Source organism: Colossoma macropomum, unplaced genomic scaffold (assembly GCF_904425465.1).
Source record: "Colossoma macropomum unplaced genomic scaffold, Colossoma_macropomum, whole genome shotgun sequence".
Classification (NCBI taxonomy): domain Eukaryota; kingdom Metazoa; phylum Chordata; class Actinopteri; order Characiformes; family Serrasalmidae; genus Colossoma; species Colossoma macropomum.
Genome location: NW_023494798.1, coordinates 16,041,716 through 16,062,278, shown reverse-complemented (window position 1 = coordinate 16,062,278; position 20,563 = coordinate 16,041,716). Strand labels below are relative to the sequence as shown.

Here is a 20,563-nt window from a genome sequence, read left to right as displayed (position 1 = left end):
GCAGTTTAAATTAGTTATATAAAAGGTCTCTTGTGTTGTGCAGTGTTTATATGTATATAAAAGGACCATCACAGAGCAGGTATTATGTGGGTGGTGGATCATTCTCATCACTACAGTGACACTGACATGATATTGACGTGTTATTGTGTGTTGCGCTAGTATGAGTGGATCAGACAAAGCAGTGTTGCTGGAGTTTTTAAACACCTCAGTGTCACTGCTGGACTGAGTATAGTCCACCAACCATAAATATCCAGCCAACAGTGTTCTGTGACCACGGATGATGGACTAGAGGATGACCAACACAAACTGTGCCGCAACAGATGAACTGCTGTCTCTGACTGTACATCTACAAGGTGGACCAACAAGGTTGGAGTGTCTAATAGAGTGGACACTGAGTGGACACAGTGTTTACAAACTCAAGCAGCACTGCTGTGTCTGATCCACTAGCACCAGCGCAACACAAAGTATGTGCCACCATCACGTGTGTTACTGCAGGGCTGAAATGTGATGAAATGTTGGCGTTTGTAAAGATGACTTTTAACATCTTATGGTCTCCTCTTGGGGTAAATTTGCTGGTGATTTTAAATCTTCTCTACTTCTGTATGATCTTCTGGACAGTGAAAGGATTGATTTCTGCTATTTTGGAAACACTTCTCAAACCCCTTCCCAGATTCATAGGCATCTACAACCTTCTTTCTTAAGGCCTCAGAGAGCTCTTTTGATCTAGCCATAATGATATCACACACTATACACACAATAACTTTGTTATTGGAGTTTCTCCAACATATTTTCTAATGGTGCTCTAATCATTAATACCTGATTGGGTGCTCCTGATTTCAATTTGACACATTTGAGGAAGTGACATAAAAAGGGGTGTACTTATTTTAAAATAGTATTTCTGTTTATTTCAATTATATAAAGAATGACAAAAATGTTAATTCTAGGTGTCACTTGTTAAATTATGTCTCCTTTATTTATCAACATTGTGTAAATGAAGACCACATATCTGTGGTCTTGATATGTCCAAATATCTGAAAAAGTCAAAACTTTACACAATGTGTTCACATAACTTTATATTGTAAACAGACCTGGACAAATGAACAAAGAGTGTAGATATACTTAGTAGATGTACTTAATGAAGTGGCAAGTCATAATACTATAAATACGAAGTTACATTCACAGAGAACCCCGAAATATACATTAAATCTGCTTAGCATGCGAATATTAATGTTATTTGCAGTAAACCGTTTGAAACGATTTACTTTCTCCATATGTTCAGGTCTTTCATGAAAAGAAGTGAAATCACATTTCTGTGTTTTAATTTATCTGTACAGAGTTTGCAAGTTGGCCTAACTGCCTCATAGTTCAGCATAAAGCTGCATTGATACCTTTTTTTCAGACTGAGTACGAGTATATATTATTTAGTACTCGCTGATACTGAGTCCGATACCAGTATTTATTTAGAAATAAGTTGTTGGTAATGTAAATGAGTGTAGCTTAACGGTTAAATCACTAAAATCTAGCTGATTTTAAATGACGTGCATTAGCGAGAAAGTAGGAAAAAGAAAAAAAGAAGAAAAAAGAAAGTAGGAAAAAGAGAAAGTAGGTTTTATTCCATGTCAGAAAGCGCTTCTGTGCACCTGTAAATAAAGGACATTTCATAGTTTTGATCTCCACTCCTCATCTGCCTCTTTCAACAACAGTCCTTGTATCTCTGGATGTGATGGTGTGACAGCAGGATTCACATCTGAGGATTCACATCTGATGCATCAGAGGAGTTTGCTTGTGGAGTTTTACATCTTGTTGGAGTCTTTTGATTGACTGGTTGAGCTGAAGTTGAATGCCTTCTAAAGCCAGACAATCATGTTCTTTAGTGACTTACACTTTGTGTTTGATTAGGCCGTCGTGTACAAACAATGACTGCGATTCAGATGCTCACATTGTATGAAAACGCTTTGTCATACTGTGTGAAATGCAGCCCTTACAGACAACTCGGTCTATGGACAATTTCCAATAAAGCTGTTTCATTCAGAATAACACGGTGTGCATGTGCACTGAGCAAACATGCAGAGAACCTGAGCTACAGCAGCCTTGCTAACCACACTGTGCACTAAAATATACATGTTAGGACAATACAGTCTCTCTACTGCCTGTTTAACAAAGACAGTTTAAAAAATTATATTCAGTCAAACAGAGTTAAGTCGGCACATTTGGAAATTGGTAGCAAATGTCGACTTTTTCAGCTCCGTTTTGCTAGCCTACATGCGTCCACACGTAATTGTGTTTGTGTGTGTTTAAAACAGACTAAAATCACACTGAATTCCTGGCAGGAATATAATGCCAAGTTGGAATGTTTAAAGTGACCAACAACTTGGTGTCCAGCCTCCACAGCGTCAGAAACACTTCTCTGTGAGCCGCATATTACTCTTGTTTACTGCAAGCTTTGAGTCATTTGTTCATTAGCACAGCATCATACACTTGGCTTATGTCACATATCAGGTGGTGTCAGATGTTAGTATCGGTACCTTTTTATGAGGTTGGGTACAAATAAATGAGCACGCTATCAGGCCAATACCTCATACCAGTATCGGTAACGATAAATCCCATGAGAATTTGTTCACCTGTGGGTATGCTGCTGGAACACACATGCTTCAGACCCTTGCCATGTGTTATATGGAGAGTGTCACATTATGTCATCAAAAAAGGCATTTCAGAATAATAAAATAATAGTTGTCTGTTTAAATGTTAGTATAGTAGAAATCCTTTGAAATCACTGAAAATATATATATCATCCCCAAATTCATCATCATCTACTGTCACTCCTAAATAAACACAAGTTTCTACTTTTAACAAAAACTGTGTTTTGTAATGCATAAGTCTATCATAGTAATCAAAGCATGAATATACATATTTAAATATCTATTATTTCCTTTTTTACATTTCACAAAAGGGACCTTCTAGAAGGAATTGCATACCAAAACATTTCTGAAATAAATACAGGATCATTCAAGAAACTGTGTTTCATTTGGTCTTAGAGGCAGTGAGTGTCTGTTTTGCCAGCTGCCATATTTGTTTTTGATTATAACAAGATTAATAAAAAGAAAACATTCTACTAAATGATCAACTGATACAAAAACTGAGTTCTGTGGAAACACATGAAAGTGAGTGTGTTGACATACCTGCTTCTGTAGAGCTAGAATACCTGGGAAAAAGATGTCCAGTATATTGGATGTTTGAAATGAGGAGGATACATTAGAACTCATTTTTATTGCTGCATCTGTCTGCTGAAGCTGTAGTTACGTTCAAGGTGGACTAGATATATACAGCTGTTGGATCTGAATAAGAATCTGCAGCCACAGTAAAGCTACTTTTTTCAGTGACGGGCTTTGAGCTGTGGGTTAACAGAGTTCTGCACTTTTGTTCTTCATAGTTCCCTGATAACATACTGTATGCATTTCATTGTTTATTGATAAGACACTATATGCATTATATATAGTAAGTATAGTGAAGAGAACTGGTACTCTATGGAAAGAATTTAATACTTAGGATTCCTGATCAGCCAGACATTAAAGTGTGTTAGGCAAATCTGTTGTATTTGATAACTGACAATTTTTGAAGGTGCTCCACATTAACTGCCATCGTGATGATTAATAACATCGTCATCTTTTCAAATTGCTGCTCTCTTTACATTCTACCAAAACTTTTTTTTGCTTTTACCCAGATTATAATTAGCACTGAGGCTGATGTTATTAAAATGCTATGGAAATACTTTGCTATTGAGCTTGAGATGCATGTGTTCCCAAGGCATGTGTTCCTGTCATTTTAAACCAGTCTTGATGTGATAGAGAACTTAAATGCCTTTTGTCCCCTCCAGAGCAATGCACTGAGGAAGACACTGCTGACGCACTACTTTGGTAACCAGCGGGGTCACGCCAAGGCTCTGGACTATGGCAGCGGGGGTGGCTCATCCCCTGGAGGTACAGGACCCTCACCAACACACACACACGCTTCCACACCAACAGTGCCTGCATGTCACTTTGATTTTATTCAGATCTGATGCCAGTCGATACAAACTCATTCACCGTATAAAGTTCAGCAGCTGCTTCTGGGCCACATATAAGATGTATTGTCTGTCCAGTGGAGTCATGGACTCAGTGTAACAAACCTCCAGTGACAAGAACACTGTACTGCCTTAGAATCAATTATCCTTAGAAAGACATCTGTTTCATCTGGCCTCAAGCCTTCATCCAAAACATTTTAACCATATATAGAGGATATTTTAGCACAATACATCTAATATAGAAACAGTGTCTCTTTTCTCACAAGACCGCAGGCATGGTGCACAACATTTTGAAGAGGCTATGTGAGCTGTGTTCTATAGGCTGTTTTGGCTCTTAAGGCATGCAAACTACTATATTAAATAAATAGACATGCTCAGTTTTCGAAGATTCATATTAAGGCAGTGACATTATAAAGACACATTTTTGGTCCATTCTTTGTGAAATGCCATTTCTGTGCTGAACATCTTGTAAAGCTAATCTTCTAAATTTTCCTTTTTACTGCTGAGTTTCTCAGTTTGTTGGCACAATTGTAACATATGCTAATGTGTAGCCTGAGCTGAAAGTTTGATGGACATAGCAACAATAACTAAGGGAGGTTCTCAGAATGTTGCAAACGATCATATTATGCGGTCTGAGGGCCGCAGTCTTCTTGTGGACTTGGATCTACTCATATAGGTAACTCAGAGATGGCTGTTGATTTCTGGGTTTGTTAGCATTGCTCAAAGCCATTCAGACATTCATAAGCCTCTTTTCCGCTGCAGGGCCGAACAGTTCTGAGCACGGTTGGGTAACTGTTCCAGTGGCATTTCCACTCAGATACGGTTAGACAGAAAACGCTTAAAAACCAGGCTTAGAGCAATTTAGGGCCACAGAAGCATTCGCTGGAATGACGTGATAACGGAGCTATTCACTGATAAGTTGTACGTTTATGCCGGTATTGTGCAGCATCATCCTACCTTATTTAAACCCCCCAAAAATTTCAGTTTGCTCACACAAACGCTAAATAAATGAAAGCAGTGCAAGATTTTAAATCCACCATTCAGTAAATTTCGAAGCTTCAATCTAACATCAGTGGCTGAATATTAATGGTGCTGTGTCATTTATCAGTGTATTGTGCCACTGGGACCCTGTAACTTTCAAAAAAATGACTTAAGATTTTTAATTCCTTTGAATATTCATCATATTTATAAGATTGTCGACTACCCAGAAAACATCTGTGCAAGCCAGTATCTTATGACGCAAACACAAGTTGTGTCCACCCTGTCATGGACAAACACAGCATGTATAAATTGTGTTTATAAAGGATTGTAGTAGTCATACGCAGTAGTTTCAGAGATATTGTGTCCTCTTTTCAACAGTAATTCTTGTGGCCCCTCAAAATCTTTGAGTTTTGGATTTTTGTAATAAAATTAGTTTCTTTCCCCACTGTATTCAGAGATATTCTAAAAGTAAGAGTAAACATATTTAAACAAAAACTTGAATGAAGTTGCTTAAATTACCCACGGTTATATAAAATAAATCAACTATAATGGTTTATTTACTTGTGAAGTATTACTAATTTATTTTAATAAAACATGAAGATGACGTGCTGGACAAGAACATGACACGCTGAACCACGATATGACAGGGTGGACAAGAACATGTCATATTTACAAAAATTTGCTGTAGTTTCATTAACAGTGTTTCCATAATTAGTACCAAAGCTTATATTTATTCATTTATTTAAAAATAAATTAACTGCAATGTCTTTTTTCTGTTGAAAAAGTAAGTATACCCCTGGCTTCAGTAACCGGTACTGCCCCTTTTGACAGAAACAACTCTATGTAGGCATTTCCTATAATTGTCTGCCAGTTTCTGGTCTCTACTGGGAGAGATTTTGGCCAGTTCCTTCTTGCAGAATTATTTAATGTATGCAGTGTTTGAAGGGTTTCTTGCACATACAGCCGACTTCAGTTCTGGTCTTTTCTTAGATATTTATTAGCAGATTAAACTTTAGTCTTCCCTCAGTGTCCTTTTTAGACAATGAATATTTTTAGATGATGAAATTTTGGGGTTCTTAAAGACTTCTTTAGCATCTTACGGTCTACTCTTGGGTTTTTTCCTGGGGCAACCTGGCCAGGACATGTTGGCAGTGATATTAAAGCTTCTCTGCTTGTAGGTTATCTTCTGGACAGTGGAAGTATTGATTTCTGATATTTTGGAAACATTCTCAAACTCATTCCCAGACTCATAGACATCTACACCTTTCTTTGTGAAGTCCTCAGAGAGCTCTTTTGATCTAGGCATATATATGTATGTAAGATGACACTTACTAAATTATATCACTTTCATCTTTCAACATTGTTTAAATGAGGACCAGAGGTCTGTATGTCAAAATCTGTGGAAAGAGTCTAAGCTTCTCACAGAATGTACTTACTCTTTCTCATAACTATATATGTCCACCCATCATGCATGTTGCGCATCTTGCCATGACAGGGTTGACAAGTTTAGCTAAAGCTTGAGCATTTGATGAACACGTGGTTGGACATGTATGCACTGGACATGCAGTCTTCTGTCCATTGAAGATAAAAAAATATAAACGTTGTGATGACACTGATGTCAAGAGTCACTTAAAGGGACATTTATCCCAAGATGACAGGGTGGACATATTTTTTATGAAAATGACAAAATAAATAATCAAAATGCCCAAATTATTAACAAACTTCTCTAAAACTTTAAGGAAATACAGACATTTTTAAAAAGTCGCTATTCAACCACTCGAGTCGTTACCATGCAGCACCTAGGACATGTTAAAATCCCCAACTCCACATCAAAGAAAATTATGTAAAATGTACAGAATGTAGTTTAAAGTAAAGTTAATATCCCTATATATTTCATGTGTTAATTCAGAGTAAAACATGAAAAATTAATTGTTTTTCTATGAAATTTAAATGACTGTGCTGGGCACACCAAAGGCACATTATATTAATAATGACCCTGCTGCTAACCAGGAGAGGGTAGCTGGTTGACATTAGCTTAGCTAACATGATAACTGCTTTGCTGGCCACAGAACAGGTTTGATTCTGATTAGCAAAGCTTTACTGACGTGCTTTTATGATAATGACTCAAAACTGAAGAAGCAATGTCAAATGCCTTGTGTTAGAGGGACAGAAAGCCTTAATTAAACCTCTTTGTGGTGTTTGGATCTGTAGCTTCATAGCTAAGTGGATGCTGTCTGGCTTCTCTCTCCTACCTAGCATAGTGAGATCCAGACACCCCAGTACAGGTTCAGTTCAACTAACTGATGCTCTGCTGGCAAAAGTGTAGATTAGAAAAACTTATAACAGTGAGAACAAAGTTGACTAACTGATGTCAGAGTGACAGAAAGCTGAAATGAATCCAGATGATTAAAAACACTTGTTTACAGAATAAAGACTTGTATCTGAGAGCTCAAATTTAAATGTCAGGCGTTTAAGAGACATTAAGATAAAAAATAGAATTGTTCTGTGGTGCTTTGAGCTGTACCCTGCTGGGCTAAGGTAATGTTAGCATAGTTAGCCAAAAGAACTGAGAGCATGCTGAGAGACTGGTGTTGGAGTGACAACCGGAATCCATTTTGTTTTGTTGTGTGTGTGTGTGTGTGTGTGTGTGTGTGTGTGTGTGTTGGTATTAGGCTGTTATGTGCCACACTTTTGTGTAGTTTTCTTCAGTATTTCCTGGTTTTCGTTTAGCAGCACAGCAGATGGAAAAATAAACCAGTGTCACAAGTCCGCACCAGTGTGGAACAGCACAGTGCGGCCCTGGGAGCTGTTTGGCTCTACAGTGGAAAAGAGGCTGTAGTTACTGCTAAACAGCCGGTTGCTGCACCAGTTTTTCCCTATTCTATGTGTTTCTATGCAACACTCAATTCTGTTGTGTGTACTGAGTTATGTAATGTTCCCTGTGCTATGAGAACAAGGGTACCAAGCCTAGAAGTAACTCCGGTCTATGTGGTAAAAGAACAGATCAGAAAAGAAGGCAGTTCTGCCTTATTTCATATGCTTCAATAATGTGTGACTCATATGCAGGGGTGGTGTTTACTTAAGACCCAATATAGAGAGTGACAGTGAAAAGATATGGTCTGTTGCAGTTGAAAGCATAAGGAATAAGCTCATCGCACTGGAAGTCCCAATGAATTATTCAAATTGCAGTATCTGAAGGGATGTTTTGTGTGTATGTATGTGTGTGTGCATGATTGATTATTTTACATTACAAGTCCACAGTGTGGACAAGTACCATATTGGGATTATTATTGCTGCGTCAGGGCTCCAGACTAACTGAAGAATCCTCCCAGAATCAACTGAAACTGTCCCAGAACCGATCCAAAACATTGTCGCAGCCAAATATTAAATTGCTTTTGTTTACATTACTGTTACATTTATTTATCATAGTACTACCAAATTATATTATCCCAAAAATGCACGTATCAAACACACAACGTGTTCAAACATATCTATGGTCCATAAATATATTCATGTACATAGGTATGTGAGCGATGGGTGTCTGAAATTCTGCTACTAAATAATATTTTAAAGCATCACTTTACTCATTTACTCAAAAATCATTGTAATGACAGATTGTGTTCAGTTTGCAATAAATCTAGGTTTTTTTATATTGATGTTGAGATGCTGCTGCTGTCAGACCCAATATGAAATAACTATTAAACAATTATAAACATTAGATTGATTATCGTTTATGGTTACATTTAGAATAGAAATAGAGCTTGATTACCTTTCTGTCCCTAAACTATAATTTGTATCTGAAAACGTTAAATGCAATATGTGATATGTTTTTGCACAGCACACACTCAACTATTATAGTCTGTAAACAAAATTGAGCCAGATATATAAATGAGAGAAAAACAGTTCATTGGTGGAAATATGAATGGAATAGCTCAAAATGCTAAACAACACCCCTCCCCCCGTTGTTCGAATGTGCTCATGCATAGTAGCCTCCATAACCTGATAAATACATTATTCTTCATTATGTGAGCCAAACATCGCAAATTTACGTGTATGATGTTACGACTCTGTCTTTTTTAATAAATGTATATTTAACTTCACATCTACCAAATGACCTGGTACAATATAGTAGACATATTTGTAATTATGTAAGTATGATATTCATGTAATATGTAAACATGTATGTGGTTAGATAGGTAAGATAGTTATTTAAATTAAAATAGCATCAACATTAAATTGCAATAGCTGTAACAGTAGGTCAGGTGCTTGATTCTGACAATTCTAATACTGTGTGTATATTTGTGTGTAGTTGGCTCTCCAGGTCAGGACTCTGATAAGCCAGGCACAACTATGGTGGATATACAGTGTCTGTTGGATAGTGTTGGAGCATCTGAGCTGGTTATCGATCTCATCGTCAGCACCAAGAATGACCGTGTGTTTGAAGAGAGCATTCTATTGGGCATTGCTCTGCTGCGGGGAGGAAACACACAGATACAGGTCTATACCCACACTCCTTGTCCAAATACTTCACATGTTCCACATGGCGCCCATATTTCATAAATGTTTTGGTTATTTTGCATTCATTCCACCCACCGCATCTCTCTCCCTCTGCAGAACTCCTTCCACAATCAGCTCCACAAGCAGAAGAAGTCAGAGAAGTTCTTCAAGGTTTTCTATGACCGCATGCAGATTGCTCAGAAGGAAATCCGCTCCACCGTGACTGTCAACATGTTTGAGATCAGTAGCCGGAAGCGAGAGGAGGAGGGCGAAGTGTCCAGCATGAGACACAAGAAAGGTGGACCACCTCTTACCTATCCATTAACCACGTCTCACCGCTTCACTTTTTTCACCCCTCATGACTGATTACTGCAATTCTCTACACATAATGATAATTCCATATTTGCTTAAGTGCTGATCATTACTTTTACATGTCCATCCAGTTGGAGTGTATTACTCCATTCTGGATAAAAGGATTGGCCTAAATGGGATTGGCCTACTACTGATGACTTACACTGCCTGCTGTGTGTGGCTGCTCATTGATGTGTTTAAGCAGCTTTTTTGAAAGCATGATGAGGCTAACCAGATGCCGGTGACTAATCAGGATGTCAGTCATCAGCTCATGAAGCATGAAGTGATCAGTAGAGAGTGCTTGACAGACAATGTGGAGGTGCTCTTTACTGTATGTTATTGTATGTTAGAAATTGTTAGCTTTTGGTTATTTTTGTTGTTGGTTTTATGTTTTTTTACTGAGCAGCTAGTTGTAGGCCAGTTCATTTAAGTCGAATATGGTTAAAGACCAAAGGAAAGTAATGAGACCAAAGAAAAATGTGCATTTTCTTTTTGTAGGTGTTGTTGCATATTCATTTTTTGGTTATTTTTGTATATTTAAGGGCCATTGAAAGGAAATGAAAAAAAAGGCTATTAACTTCTTAAATGGCCGGGGCCCCCAGTTTTATTACATTGCATGGAAGTCCTTGTAGTTACTGAATAATAAGGCTGTGATTTTAAGGGGTTAAAAAATAATAATAATCTTAGAAGTGACCACTGGTAAAAAACAAACAAACAAAAAAAAATATCTAAAAATGAAAAGTTTTACTTACAGTACTAAAACCAAAACTCAGCTCATGGCACCATCTCAAGTATACAATTCACCAAGTGAATAGTGTGTCTCTAATAAGTAAGTGTGCCACGATGTATTCGTCATGCATGAGTATTTTATGCCTGAGGCAGCAATAAGCTTGATGAAGGCCCATTTCCTCTTCACCCCACTTTTCCTGCTGAATGTCCTTCATCACATGAGATCACATGAGGGCCGAGAGAGTTAAAAACCCTATTCAGATTGGATTAGTTTATCTGTGGGATGTCTGTTTTATATTTCTTCTGTGATAAAAAGACAACAGCATTGACATGGTCTATCCAGATGGCAGTAAAATCACAGAGGAGCAGCTTTAAAAAAGAAAATTACTCAGGGACCCCATGTAAATGTAATCCCGTATGAACAGGACTAAAGAGTTGGTTTAAATTTACCACTTCCCATACTTGAATAACAGGATTCTGGTTCCACCTGTGTCAGAGAAGTTTGTTTGTACTGTATGTTGAGTCAAAGGTGTCTTCTTACTGAGTAGAACTGCTTGAGAGAGGCAATGGTGGAATGAGTTATCTATTGTCCAGTACTATGTGCATGTGTTTGTGTGTATGTTAGAATGAGAGCAGTTTTAACCCTTCAAGCATTTTCACCTCACATGAGTAGGAGCACTCGACAATGCAGAAATGCCTTTCATGTCTCTGAATAGGAATAGCGTTGGGAAGGCTGTTTGTGGCTTGTGGTTGTCTCGAGGACATTCTGTTGTCTAGAAATGAAGCTCTGAATGTGGTCACCCCAAAAGTGACCACATTCCAACTAGATACTTGTTAGAGTCACTGTCTAGCTTTAAAGTAATGACTTTCAGCTACTCACACTGTCCATGCCAACCTAAATTTAAGTAGATCTTCTGCAGTTGTATTTTTGCTCTTATCCAATACAAAATGTTAGCTGAAACATTTAGTCTCTCGCTCTTCTTGAAGGCCGTGATGCCCTTCACCTCAGAGAGGAAATGCGGGACCAGCTTAAGAACGCCTCCTGTGCCACTTCTAAGGCCTACAGCATGTTCCGAAAGGAGGGTGACCCAGACCTGGAGATGGTGGGCGCAGGGGCGGAGGAAATGGAGGAGGAAGTGGAGGAGGTGCAGATGAGCCAAGCAATCACCATCATGAAACCCATTCTGCGCTTTCTGCAGCTGCTATGTGAGAACCACAACAGGCATCTGCAGGTACAGCACTCTCAGGCTGAGTTACTGGCCACATAGAAGCATGTAGAAACATGAGTACATGCTTAGGATACATGCTGTAAAAGCCAAGTTTATTTGATTCTTTAAACCTTAGAAATCTATAATTATTGTTGTTTCACATTGAATATTGACAGGATTTGCACTGCTGAAGCTTTTCTTTTGTGTTGTAAACAATGACAAATATGGCAACAACTTAAAGAATTGTTTTTCTTTCTGCGAAAAAACTTATGCACAACAATAACTTTTCATCAAATTTAAAGCACAATAAAATATGTCCTCTACTTCATGTGGATACAAATATCATATTGATGAACAGTAGGATCCACACTTTCCATGAAATTTAGCTTTTTGGTTTTTTTTTTAAGCTTGAAAAAAGATTTGGTAAATTGTAAGAAAAAAATTTTAGGCCATGGAGAGCATTGTAGAATTAAATAGACTTCCACAAAGAGCTGCACAGGAACAAGTGACATAGAGGCAAATATTTTGTGCCGACAGCCGCAGTGTTTTAGTCTGCGGGAGAGTTTATGTTTGGCAATTATGGCTAGGCACAAAAAAGTGATGGTGAGCTGCTCTAACCTCAGCCTGCCCATCTCCACACAGAATTTCCTTCGGGACCAGAACAACAAAACAAACTATAACCTGGTGTGTGAAACGCTGCAGTTCCTGGACTGTATCTGTGGCAGCACCACAGGAGGCCTGGGGCTTCTGGGCCTCTACATCAACGAGAGGAACGTGGACCTGGTCCTACAGACACTGGAAACCATCACTGAATACTGCCAGGGTCCCTGCCACGAGAACCAGGTAACCCAGGCTGTGGAGGGTGTTTTCTCATAGAGATGATAAGGCTGTGTTTGGATGGTATTTTACCTCTGAACATTACTTGTTACTGGTTTTTAAATGTGTGCCTGTCTGTGCTTCAAGCTCCAGATATGATGTAGATGTTTAGAAATGTGTTTGCTCTTGTTTTTCAGTCATGCATTGCCAAGCATGAATCCAATGGCATTGACATCATCATCGCCCTCATAGTCAACCCTATTGAGCCCTTGGGAAAGAACCGAATGGACCTTGTATTAGAACTGAAGGTACTGTATGGCTTACATTCAAAGCTCTTCATTCATAGTTCATGTACATATGTTATTGTGTTTTATGACTGTGATGTCAAAATAATGTTTTGTTCATGAATATTCCTTCATTACAGTTCCACACATGTGATTATAAGTAAATCTGAGAGTGAGCTTTGTAAAACCACTGAAAATTCAGTGTTTTTTTCTCTAGAATAATGCCTCCAAACTGCTGCTGGCCATCATGGAGAGTTGCCATGACAGTGAGAATGCAGAGCAGATCCTGGACAAAATGAGACCCAATGAGCTGGTAAGTGAGGATGGAGAGGGTGGTTCTGATGACCCTGGAACTATCCCTCTGGAGACCAGAAGTACAACCCTTTTTTGCATGTCCCTAGATTTTTGTTGAACATGATGTCTTGCTACACTTTATAATTAAAGACAGTATATTTTGTATTTTGACTATATTTTTCAAGTGCCTTAAAAATATGACCCTGAAATGCTTTTAACCAGATGCCACCCAAAGCGTAGGCTCATTTCAGTGTGTGAATGTCATGCCGGTTTATACAGGTGGATGTAATTAAAGAGGCCTATGCACAAGGAGTGGTGGAGAGTGTGATTGATTTGGAGGCTGCAGGAGATCAGATCACTCCTAAAGATGTGGGCCACAATATCTACATCTTAGCACATCAGGTAGGACTGGGTCTTAACCTCTTGAACTTTAGCCTTGTAATTCAGTTAATAATCGCACAGTACTGTGAATTATTCGGTCACTACTATGACACTAATATAAAAGGACAGAAATGCAACATGCCAATACCCAAGGACCTTTTTTTACAAGGTTTTGTGAGCAACTTGTACCTGAAAAATGCACCAGTGAAACAAGAGTGCCACATTTAAAATGACCCTGAAGAATCATTGTAGTGCAGTATTTTTTTTCTTTTTTAACTCAACTTACATTTATGATTTAACAAGAAACAGGAGGAAAAATCATCAACTGATGTAGATTTGTGCATAAAATAAGAACTCGTTACTACAGAATTTTCTGCAGTTAACTGTACACTGATCGATGTTTACATGCACTGTAAAGTTGGTCCACATTTATGTTTTCAATGAATTTCAGTTGTTCAGTGTTCTAGAAGTACTGACAATACACAATATGCTCAGAAAAGTTTAGGTGCTGCAAGAGTAAAGAACTGAAGTGTGGGCCGGAATACAAGACCTTGAATAATTGGAGTTTAACGGGTTTAATGCTATTATTGATACAGTGACACTTTCGTTGCGTCTGTGTAACAGTTCTAAATTGGAAAAGCTTTCAGTTTTCATTTTTATTCAGCTTCAGATTACTCATTTGTGGAAGTGTTCACTCAGATGCCCTGTTGCTGAACTGCTGCATCCAGTGTACGCTGTCTGTCTGTTAGTGTGAGTTTCATTTCTGTTTTTTGTTACTATTGAAGTCACCGTCAGACAGCATATTTCTGTCCCTCTGCCTGGCGGCTTTCATTATGACCAAGCACTGTTTCAACTCTCCTCTGTCTGTTTCCTATCCTGCGCACACACACACGCTCGCTCATATGTATACATACTCTCTCACATGACAGAAGAGAAGGCGAGCATAGTTGACTCTTTGTTTTGCTCAGGTTAAATTTATCCATCATACAGGCGCTGCCTGTGGCCACATGCCTTTGTCTTGTACAGCATTTAGCTAGATCAGGCAGACTGTGCTTTACACTCCTATTTTTCTGCGCCTGTGATTTACATGTGACATGATGTACTTTATGTAAGAAGGTTCTGACTGCAGACATGCACTCGCAGCCTGACATACACCCCCAGCTTACTAATGACGTTAGTGCATGCCCTGTCATGGCAGTGTTTTTGTCGGTTTAATGAAGGAAAACAGCGAACCGCGTACTGTTGGACAGCAAGAATTACACTGAACACATATTAGCGTTGTCATACCAATAATAAGGTAATTAAATATGGAAACTTGCAGAATAAAACCTACTGAATGTCTGATTTATTTGCAGAAAAAACAGTCAGGCTACTGCTGAAGATGATTAGAACCAATAGAAATAAAACCGGATGGTTTTGCTTTCTAACAGGAATTGGCTTGACTCTATTGTGGATAAATGTGTGGTATGTATAGCATAATAAGTGCGGATGCTTCCAGATGTATTGCGTGATATAGTTAAGCAGTTAACATCCCACCATGTATTTTGGCATGTATAGAAATGTTTTTACCACAATTTTGGGTCAAGGTGGAAAAGATCTAAATGACTTAGAAAGTAAAAGAGGAGTCATTATGAGGACACAGGTTGCAGGAGCTTCAGCCCAGTTGAACACCTGTGGGAGATTTTGGACTGACATGTTAAACAGCATTCTCCACCACCATCATGAAAACACCAACTGAGGGAATATCTTTTGGAAGAATGATGTTCCACTTCTCCAGTACAGTTCCAGAGACGTATAGAATCTATGTCAAGGTGTACTGAAGCTGTTCTACTGGCACCTTACCAAGATGCTTAGTTGTTTTTTTTTTTCATTTAATGTGTCACCTCTCTGTACATTCTTTGGTTATGTAGATTCATCATTTTAATCCCAACTATAAACATTACATAATCAGTGCCATGTCAAAGGTGTGGGTTTTTTACGAAAATGACAAATTTTTCATAACTAAAGCATATTTTAGAATTTTTTAACTTTAGTTTCATTTGGTACATTGTGTAACGTGGGTCTCCCTTTGCCTGGTAAAAAAGGGATTACCTGTTCTTGTCTCAAGTTTTAACTGGCACTCTGACCATTAATATTAACTACATGCAATAGAAGTGTACAGTCAAAACTAAATCAAAAGCAAAATGAAATTGAAAGTTAAATTGAATTAAAGAGCTCTAGGAATGGTCACAAGACTTAAGCTTAGTGTTTTGTTATATTTTATATATAATTATTTATTGTTTGTGTGTGCCTATATACATGTTCACCAGCCCTGTGCTCTTCAGCTTCAGTTTTTGCAGATTAATGTCTTCTCATTTTTTTTGTAATCTCAGATCTGCAAGGTCAGATTAAAGATGCTTTATTTCTCCTCGTCTACACTTGATGGGGCTTAATGAGGATTTGTAATTGCACCTCTTCAGATACTCACTCTTCTCTCATTTCTCTCATTTCTATCCATCATATGTTTTCAAAATGTATAGCACTGAAGACTATGTATATGAATGCTCACCTCTTTGTTTCATTGTGATTACCATGGCGTGGGACAGGTGGATGAATAGCTGAGTGACTGGCTGGATTGGAGTGAAAATTTCTTATTTGTCAGCTTTCTCTTTCTCTGGGTCTACACAGCGACAGTCCTGCCAGATCTGTCTCTAGTTAGATAAGGAACTCTGTATCAGCTTGGCATTGATACAGCCTGTGTAGTTTTTCCATTCTGCTGTCTTCTTAAGGGCTGAGCTATTCCGTCTGATGAATGGAGCGATAGGCTTTCTTTCTGGGTGTCATTGATCCCTCCCTGGCCCATGCATCTGTTGAAAATGATGAGCCCACTGTTTTGTCAGTGTAAGCCGGTGGCGATCAGGCCAAGCAGCCGCATTCAATCACGGCTGCTAGCCAACCAGCACTGCTCCGGGAGAGGAGGAAATGCTCTGTTCTCTGTTTGATTAATTGGATTAATTGGATTAGTGTTTGTTTATTCTTCCACAGCCTCTCGCCTTGCAGTTATGCAAGGCCAAGGAATGTGTTGGGTATTACAAATGTCGCTGCGACAACATCAGCCCTGTCAATATTTGTTCGGCGTACTTTGCTCTGTGTTCCAGGTCCCAGTTTTTGTGTAGCGTTGCACACAGTCCTGTCAAGACTTCTAGTGGGTCTCAGTTCTGGCCTTACCTTCTTAAAAATAATCGTACCTAGATGGCTTTTAGCTAGTATGATTCTTGGAAAAGACTTTAAGTTGATATATAACCTTTACTTTGTGAGAAGGCTATTTAAAATATTTGAAAACACTTTAATTCATGCATATTCATGTGTGTTACAAAAAGAACCATTAATTTAAAGTTTTTTTAGGAAACCAAAACCAGTTCTTTTCCTAGCGTCACTCTAAAGAACGATTTTAGTGATTTGATTAATTGTTTTTATATTGAAATCACAGTTTACAAATTGCGAGAGCTGCAATATTAATTGTATCCTACATTATTCAATCTTCTCTTAAGTTTTAAGTGAAGAAATTTAACCTAATAACACAAAGCTGCACACTAATGCATTCAGCATTAAAGCTTCAAACCTGGAAAGAATGAATGTGCTGGTGGATATGAAAGGGGGGTGGGGCCTGAAGCATAATGTATAGAAAATAATCACATTTAATTCACAATCACAGTATTGATCAACAAACTTGCAGTTAGCTAGTTCCCCCAAATCATTCAGCCCTACATTTAAGCACCTTTCATTATAAAAATGTTGAGTTTTTCCTGCTCTAACCCACATGTTCCAACTAATCAGTTAATTGACAAGCCTTCCTGAGTTAGTTAAAACTCTAAATGTGCAGGACAGGGGCACTCCAGGACCAAGATTGTGAACCACTGGTTTAGACGTTCCTTATAGGGTAAAAGAAAAGTGTTAGGAAGGTGAATTTGGGTGCTTGGCTTGACCTGAAGTGTGTTATGACTGTAGCGTGTGTTAAATCAGTGTTGTTGATTTCCAGTTGGCACGGCACAAAAAGGCACTGCAGCAGAGTCTGAAGCCCGGCCCGGATGCGGACGTCGAGGAAGAGGAGTCACTCGGATACTATGCCAGACACACTGCTCAGATCGAGGTATGCACACACACACGTGTTTCCAGTAGATGAAGAAATAGTCTTTTTAGTGGAAAGTCAGAAAAAAGCATTACTGGTCACTCTTTTATGAGCTCAGAACTGTTAATGGCTGTGCTGAGTCCAGATGCTGAGCTAATGGTATGGAGTTCATCACGCGGGGCTACAAAGCAGTTTTGAACTCTTCTTACTTTGTCAATGACCTCTCTGTACTTCTCTCTGAGTGATCTGAGAAGTGCAGTCTGCTTCCCAGTTGTTTGGAACTGATCACTGATATGAGTGATTTGGTCCCAGATTGTGCGTCATGACCGCACCATGGAGCAGATCGTGTTCCCAGTGCCGAGCATCTGCGAGTACCTGACAGAGGAGTCCAAAGTGCGAGTCTTCACCAGTACAGAGAGGGATGACCAGGGCAGCAAGGTCAACCACTTCTTCCAGCAGTTTGATGACCTCTACAATGAGATGTGGTGGCAAAAGAAAATGAGGAGTATGTCATTATTATTTCCGTGTAAAACATCAGACTCTCAGTTAAAATTGTTTTTGCAATTAACCCTTTAAACTGCAAGGGCCTGTACATAGGCCTGAATTTCTCATTATTATAACTGCATAACTTTATACATAACTTTTTACATATTAATATCACAATCGTTAAAGCATAATTTACAATAGTTATTGAATAGTAAGTCTAAAAATTACTTAAAAATAACTTAATAATTAGCCTGTAGTTAAAGAAGATTAACTTCTTCTGTTCTGTTTGTGTTTCTATGTGCACATAGATAATGTTGCTCTGTTCTGGGTATCGAAGCACATCTCTCTGTGGGGCAGTATCTCCTTCAACATGGCTGTGTTGGTCAACCTTGCTGTAGCTCTCTTCTATCCATTTGGGGATGATGAAGATGAAGGTACGTTCTCTTTTCCCCTTAATATCTTCGAACAACCAAATCCCGACTTCATCTACATAATGAGAAGAATTTGAGTGTTACTGAAGGTAAGTCATGAGAGAAACTGCAAAATAGAGCTTAGTGTTCATTTCGGAGCACTGAAACCTTCCCCACTATTCACAGTAGATTATGTATTCGCTGAAGCACTTAAAGCTTCTTCACTGTTCAGAAAAGGCACTGATGATTCCGTTACAAGAAGACGTGATGTTTTGTGCATTTCTTCACTTCGCAGCATGACTCTGATGGGTGTTTGTTTATGTCTCCCAGGTGTCCTGCCCCCCTTCCTGTCTGTTCTGCTGTGGGTTGCCGTGGCAGTGATCACATCCATGCTCTTCATTTTGCCTAGACAAGGGGGCATCCTGGCCTTTCTGGTCACAGTCATCCTCCGCTCCATATACACCATAGGCTTAGGCCCCACCCTGCTGCTGCTCGGGGCAGCCAATGTAAGACTTCATATATTGCATATATACTTTTACTGATTTGAAAGATTCTAAGACTGTCGAGCGATCAGGGCACAGACAAGTCTGAGGTCTTATTTAGGAAGATTTTGTAACAAGTTGCTTTGTTTTTTTATACCCTCTTGGTCTTGACTGAGTGTGCTTTAACCAGAATCTGATTTCTCTTCTCAGTTGCTGAATAACATTGTGTTCCTGGTGAGTTTTGTGGGGAACCAGGGCACGTTCACACGGGGCTACAAAGCAGTCATCATGGACGTGTTCTTCCTCCTCCACGTCACCTACGTCATAGTCTGCATGCTCGGCCTGTTCGTGCATGAGTTCTTCTACAGCATACTGGTACATAGAACTCAGTCTTGAAACATGATTCTGAAAATATACAATTAACATATTAAAAAAAATCATTTTTGACAAAATTTCCTGCAAGCCCCGAAGGGTTTCTGCAGACCGCCACACATATTGTCTTGTCATAACATTAGTTGTCAGAGCAATAGTTTTGTCATAACAATTTTAACCTAATATTATGGTCTATTTTTCAGATTCTTACAAATAATTTCTCTCTCTCTGTAGTTGTTTGATCTGGTACGCAGAGAGGAGACTCTGCTGAATGTGATGAGGAGTGTGACGAAGAATGGACGCTCCATCTTTCTCACCGCTGTACTGGCCATTATCCTGGTCTACCTCTTCTCCATCGTGGGCTTCCTCTTCCTCAAACAAGACTTCCTGATGCCTGTAGACCCCATCCCTGCACAGAGTATGCACCAACTGTTGCAAACCAGATTACTCATTATTTTTATTATAGTTCTATTCTTTTTGTTATGATTTGTTTATGGCAAGAAGATTTATTTCCAATAAGCACTCTGGTTTCCAACCTAATGTCTATAGTACTAGTGTTGGTTAACCCTCAGAAGTCTAGTTGTAGTTATTGTAGTTTTGCCATTCATTACATGATGAATTACATAAGTACATAATTAATTACATAGTTACTAGATAATTAATTATCTAATAATACTACTTGTGGGTAATACTACATAATGAATCAGCTAGTTAATAGATGCGTGCTGACATTCAGTAATACAGTATATCGTGACATTCAGCACACAAAATTATTATTGGGGTCATTTTGAATTTTAGGCATTTTAGGCCAACAAGTTGCAGTTTCACCAGTGATATGATGTCCTTTAAGACCATTGAAAAAAACGAATTCAAGAAATTAATGAAGTTTGCTGTTCCACTATACAAAGGCCAATATTTAGAGATACACAAAAAGAATCATGACATCTTGATGTTAAATTTTGATCTCAGCACAGCACAGTAGTCTTCATTAAGACCATTGAAAAAACAATATAAGAAATGAATAAAGACGGCTGTGCATTTATACAGAGCCCAGTATTTGGAGATGCACAAAAAGAATCTTGATATTGTGATATTAAATTTTCA

General features: G+C 38.6%; 1 protein-coding gene across 2 annotated transcripts in view; it reads left to right on the top strand.

The window, feature by feature from the left end:
• Positions 1 to 20,563, top strand: part of itpr2 (inositol 1,4,5-trisphosphate receptor, type 2) — a 95,270-nt gene that overhangs the window by 51,723 nt on the left and 22,984 nt on the right. For both annotated transcript variants that reach the window (XM_036585082.1, XM_036585081.1), the window contains exons 38-51: positions 3,875 to 3,977; positions 9,351 to 9,538; positions 9,656 to 9,836; positions 11,606 to 11,850; positions 12,469 to 12,669; positions 12,840 to 12,950; positions 13,144 to 13,239; positions 13,500 to 13,622; positions 17,620 to 17,730; positions 18,022 to 18,214; positions 18,504 to 18,629; positions 18,936 to 19,111; positions 19,298 to 19,462; positions 19,694 to 19,877. In XM_036585082.1, coding sequence (XP_036440975.1) covers positions 3,875 to 3,977; positions 9,351 to 9,538; positions 9,656 to 9,836; positions 11,606 to 11,850; positions 12,469 to 12,669; positions 12,840 to 12,950; positions 13,144 to 13,239; positions 13,500 to 13,622; positions 17,620 to 17,730; positions 18,022 to 18,214; positions 18,504 to 18,629; positions 18,936 to 19,111; positions 19,298 to 19,462; positions 19,694 to 19,877 — 2,203 coding nt within the window. The remainder of the gene's footprint in view (positions 1 to 3,874; positions 3,978 to 9,350; positions 9,539 to 9,655; positions 9,837 to 11,605; positions 11,851 to 12,468; positions 12,670 to 12,839; positions 12,951 to 13,143; positions 13,240 to 13,499; positions 13,623 to 17,619; positions 17,731 to 18,021; positions 18,215 to 18,503; positions 18,630 to 18,935; positions 19,112 to 19,297; positions 19,463 to 19,693; positions 19,878 to 20,563) is intronic.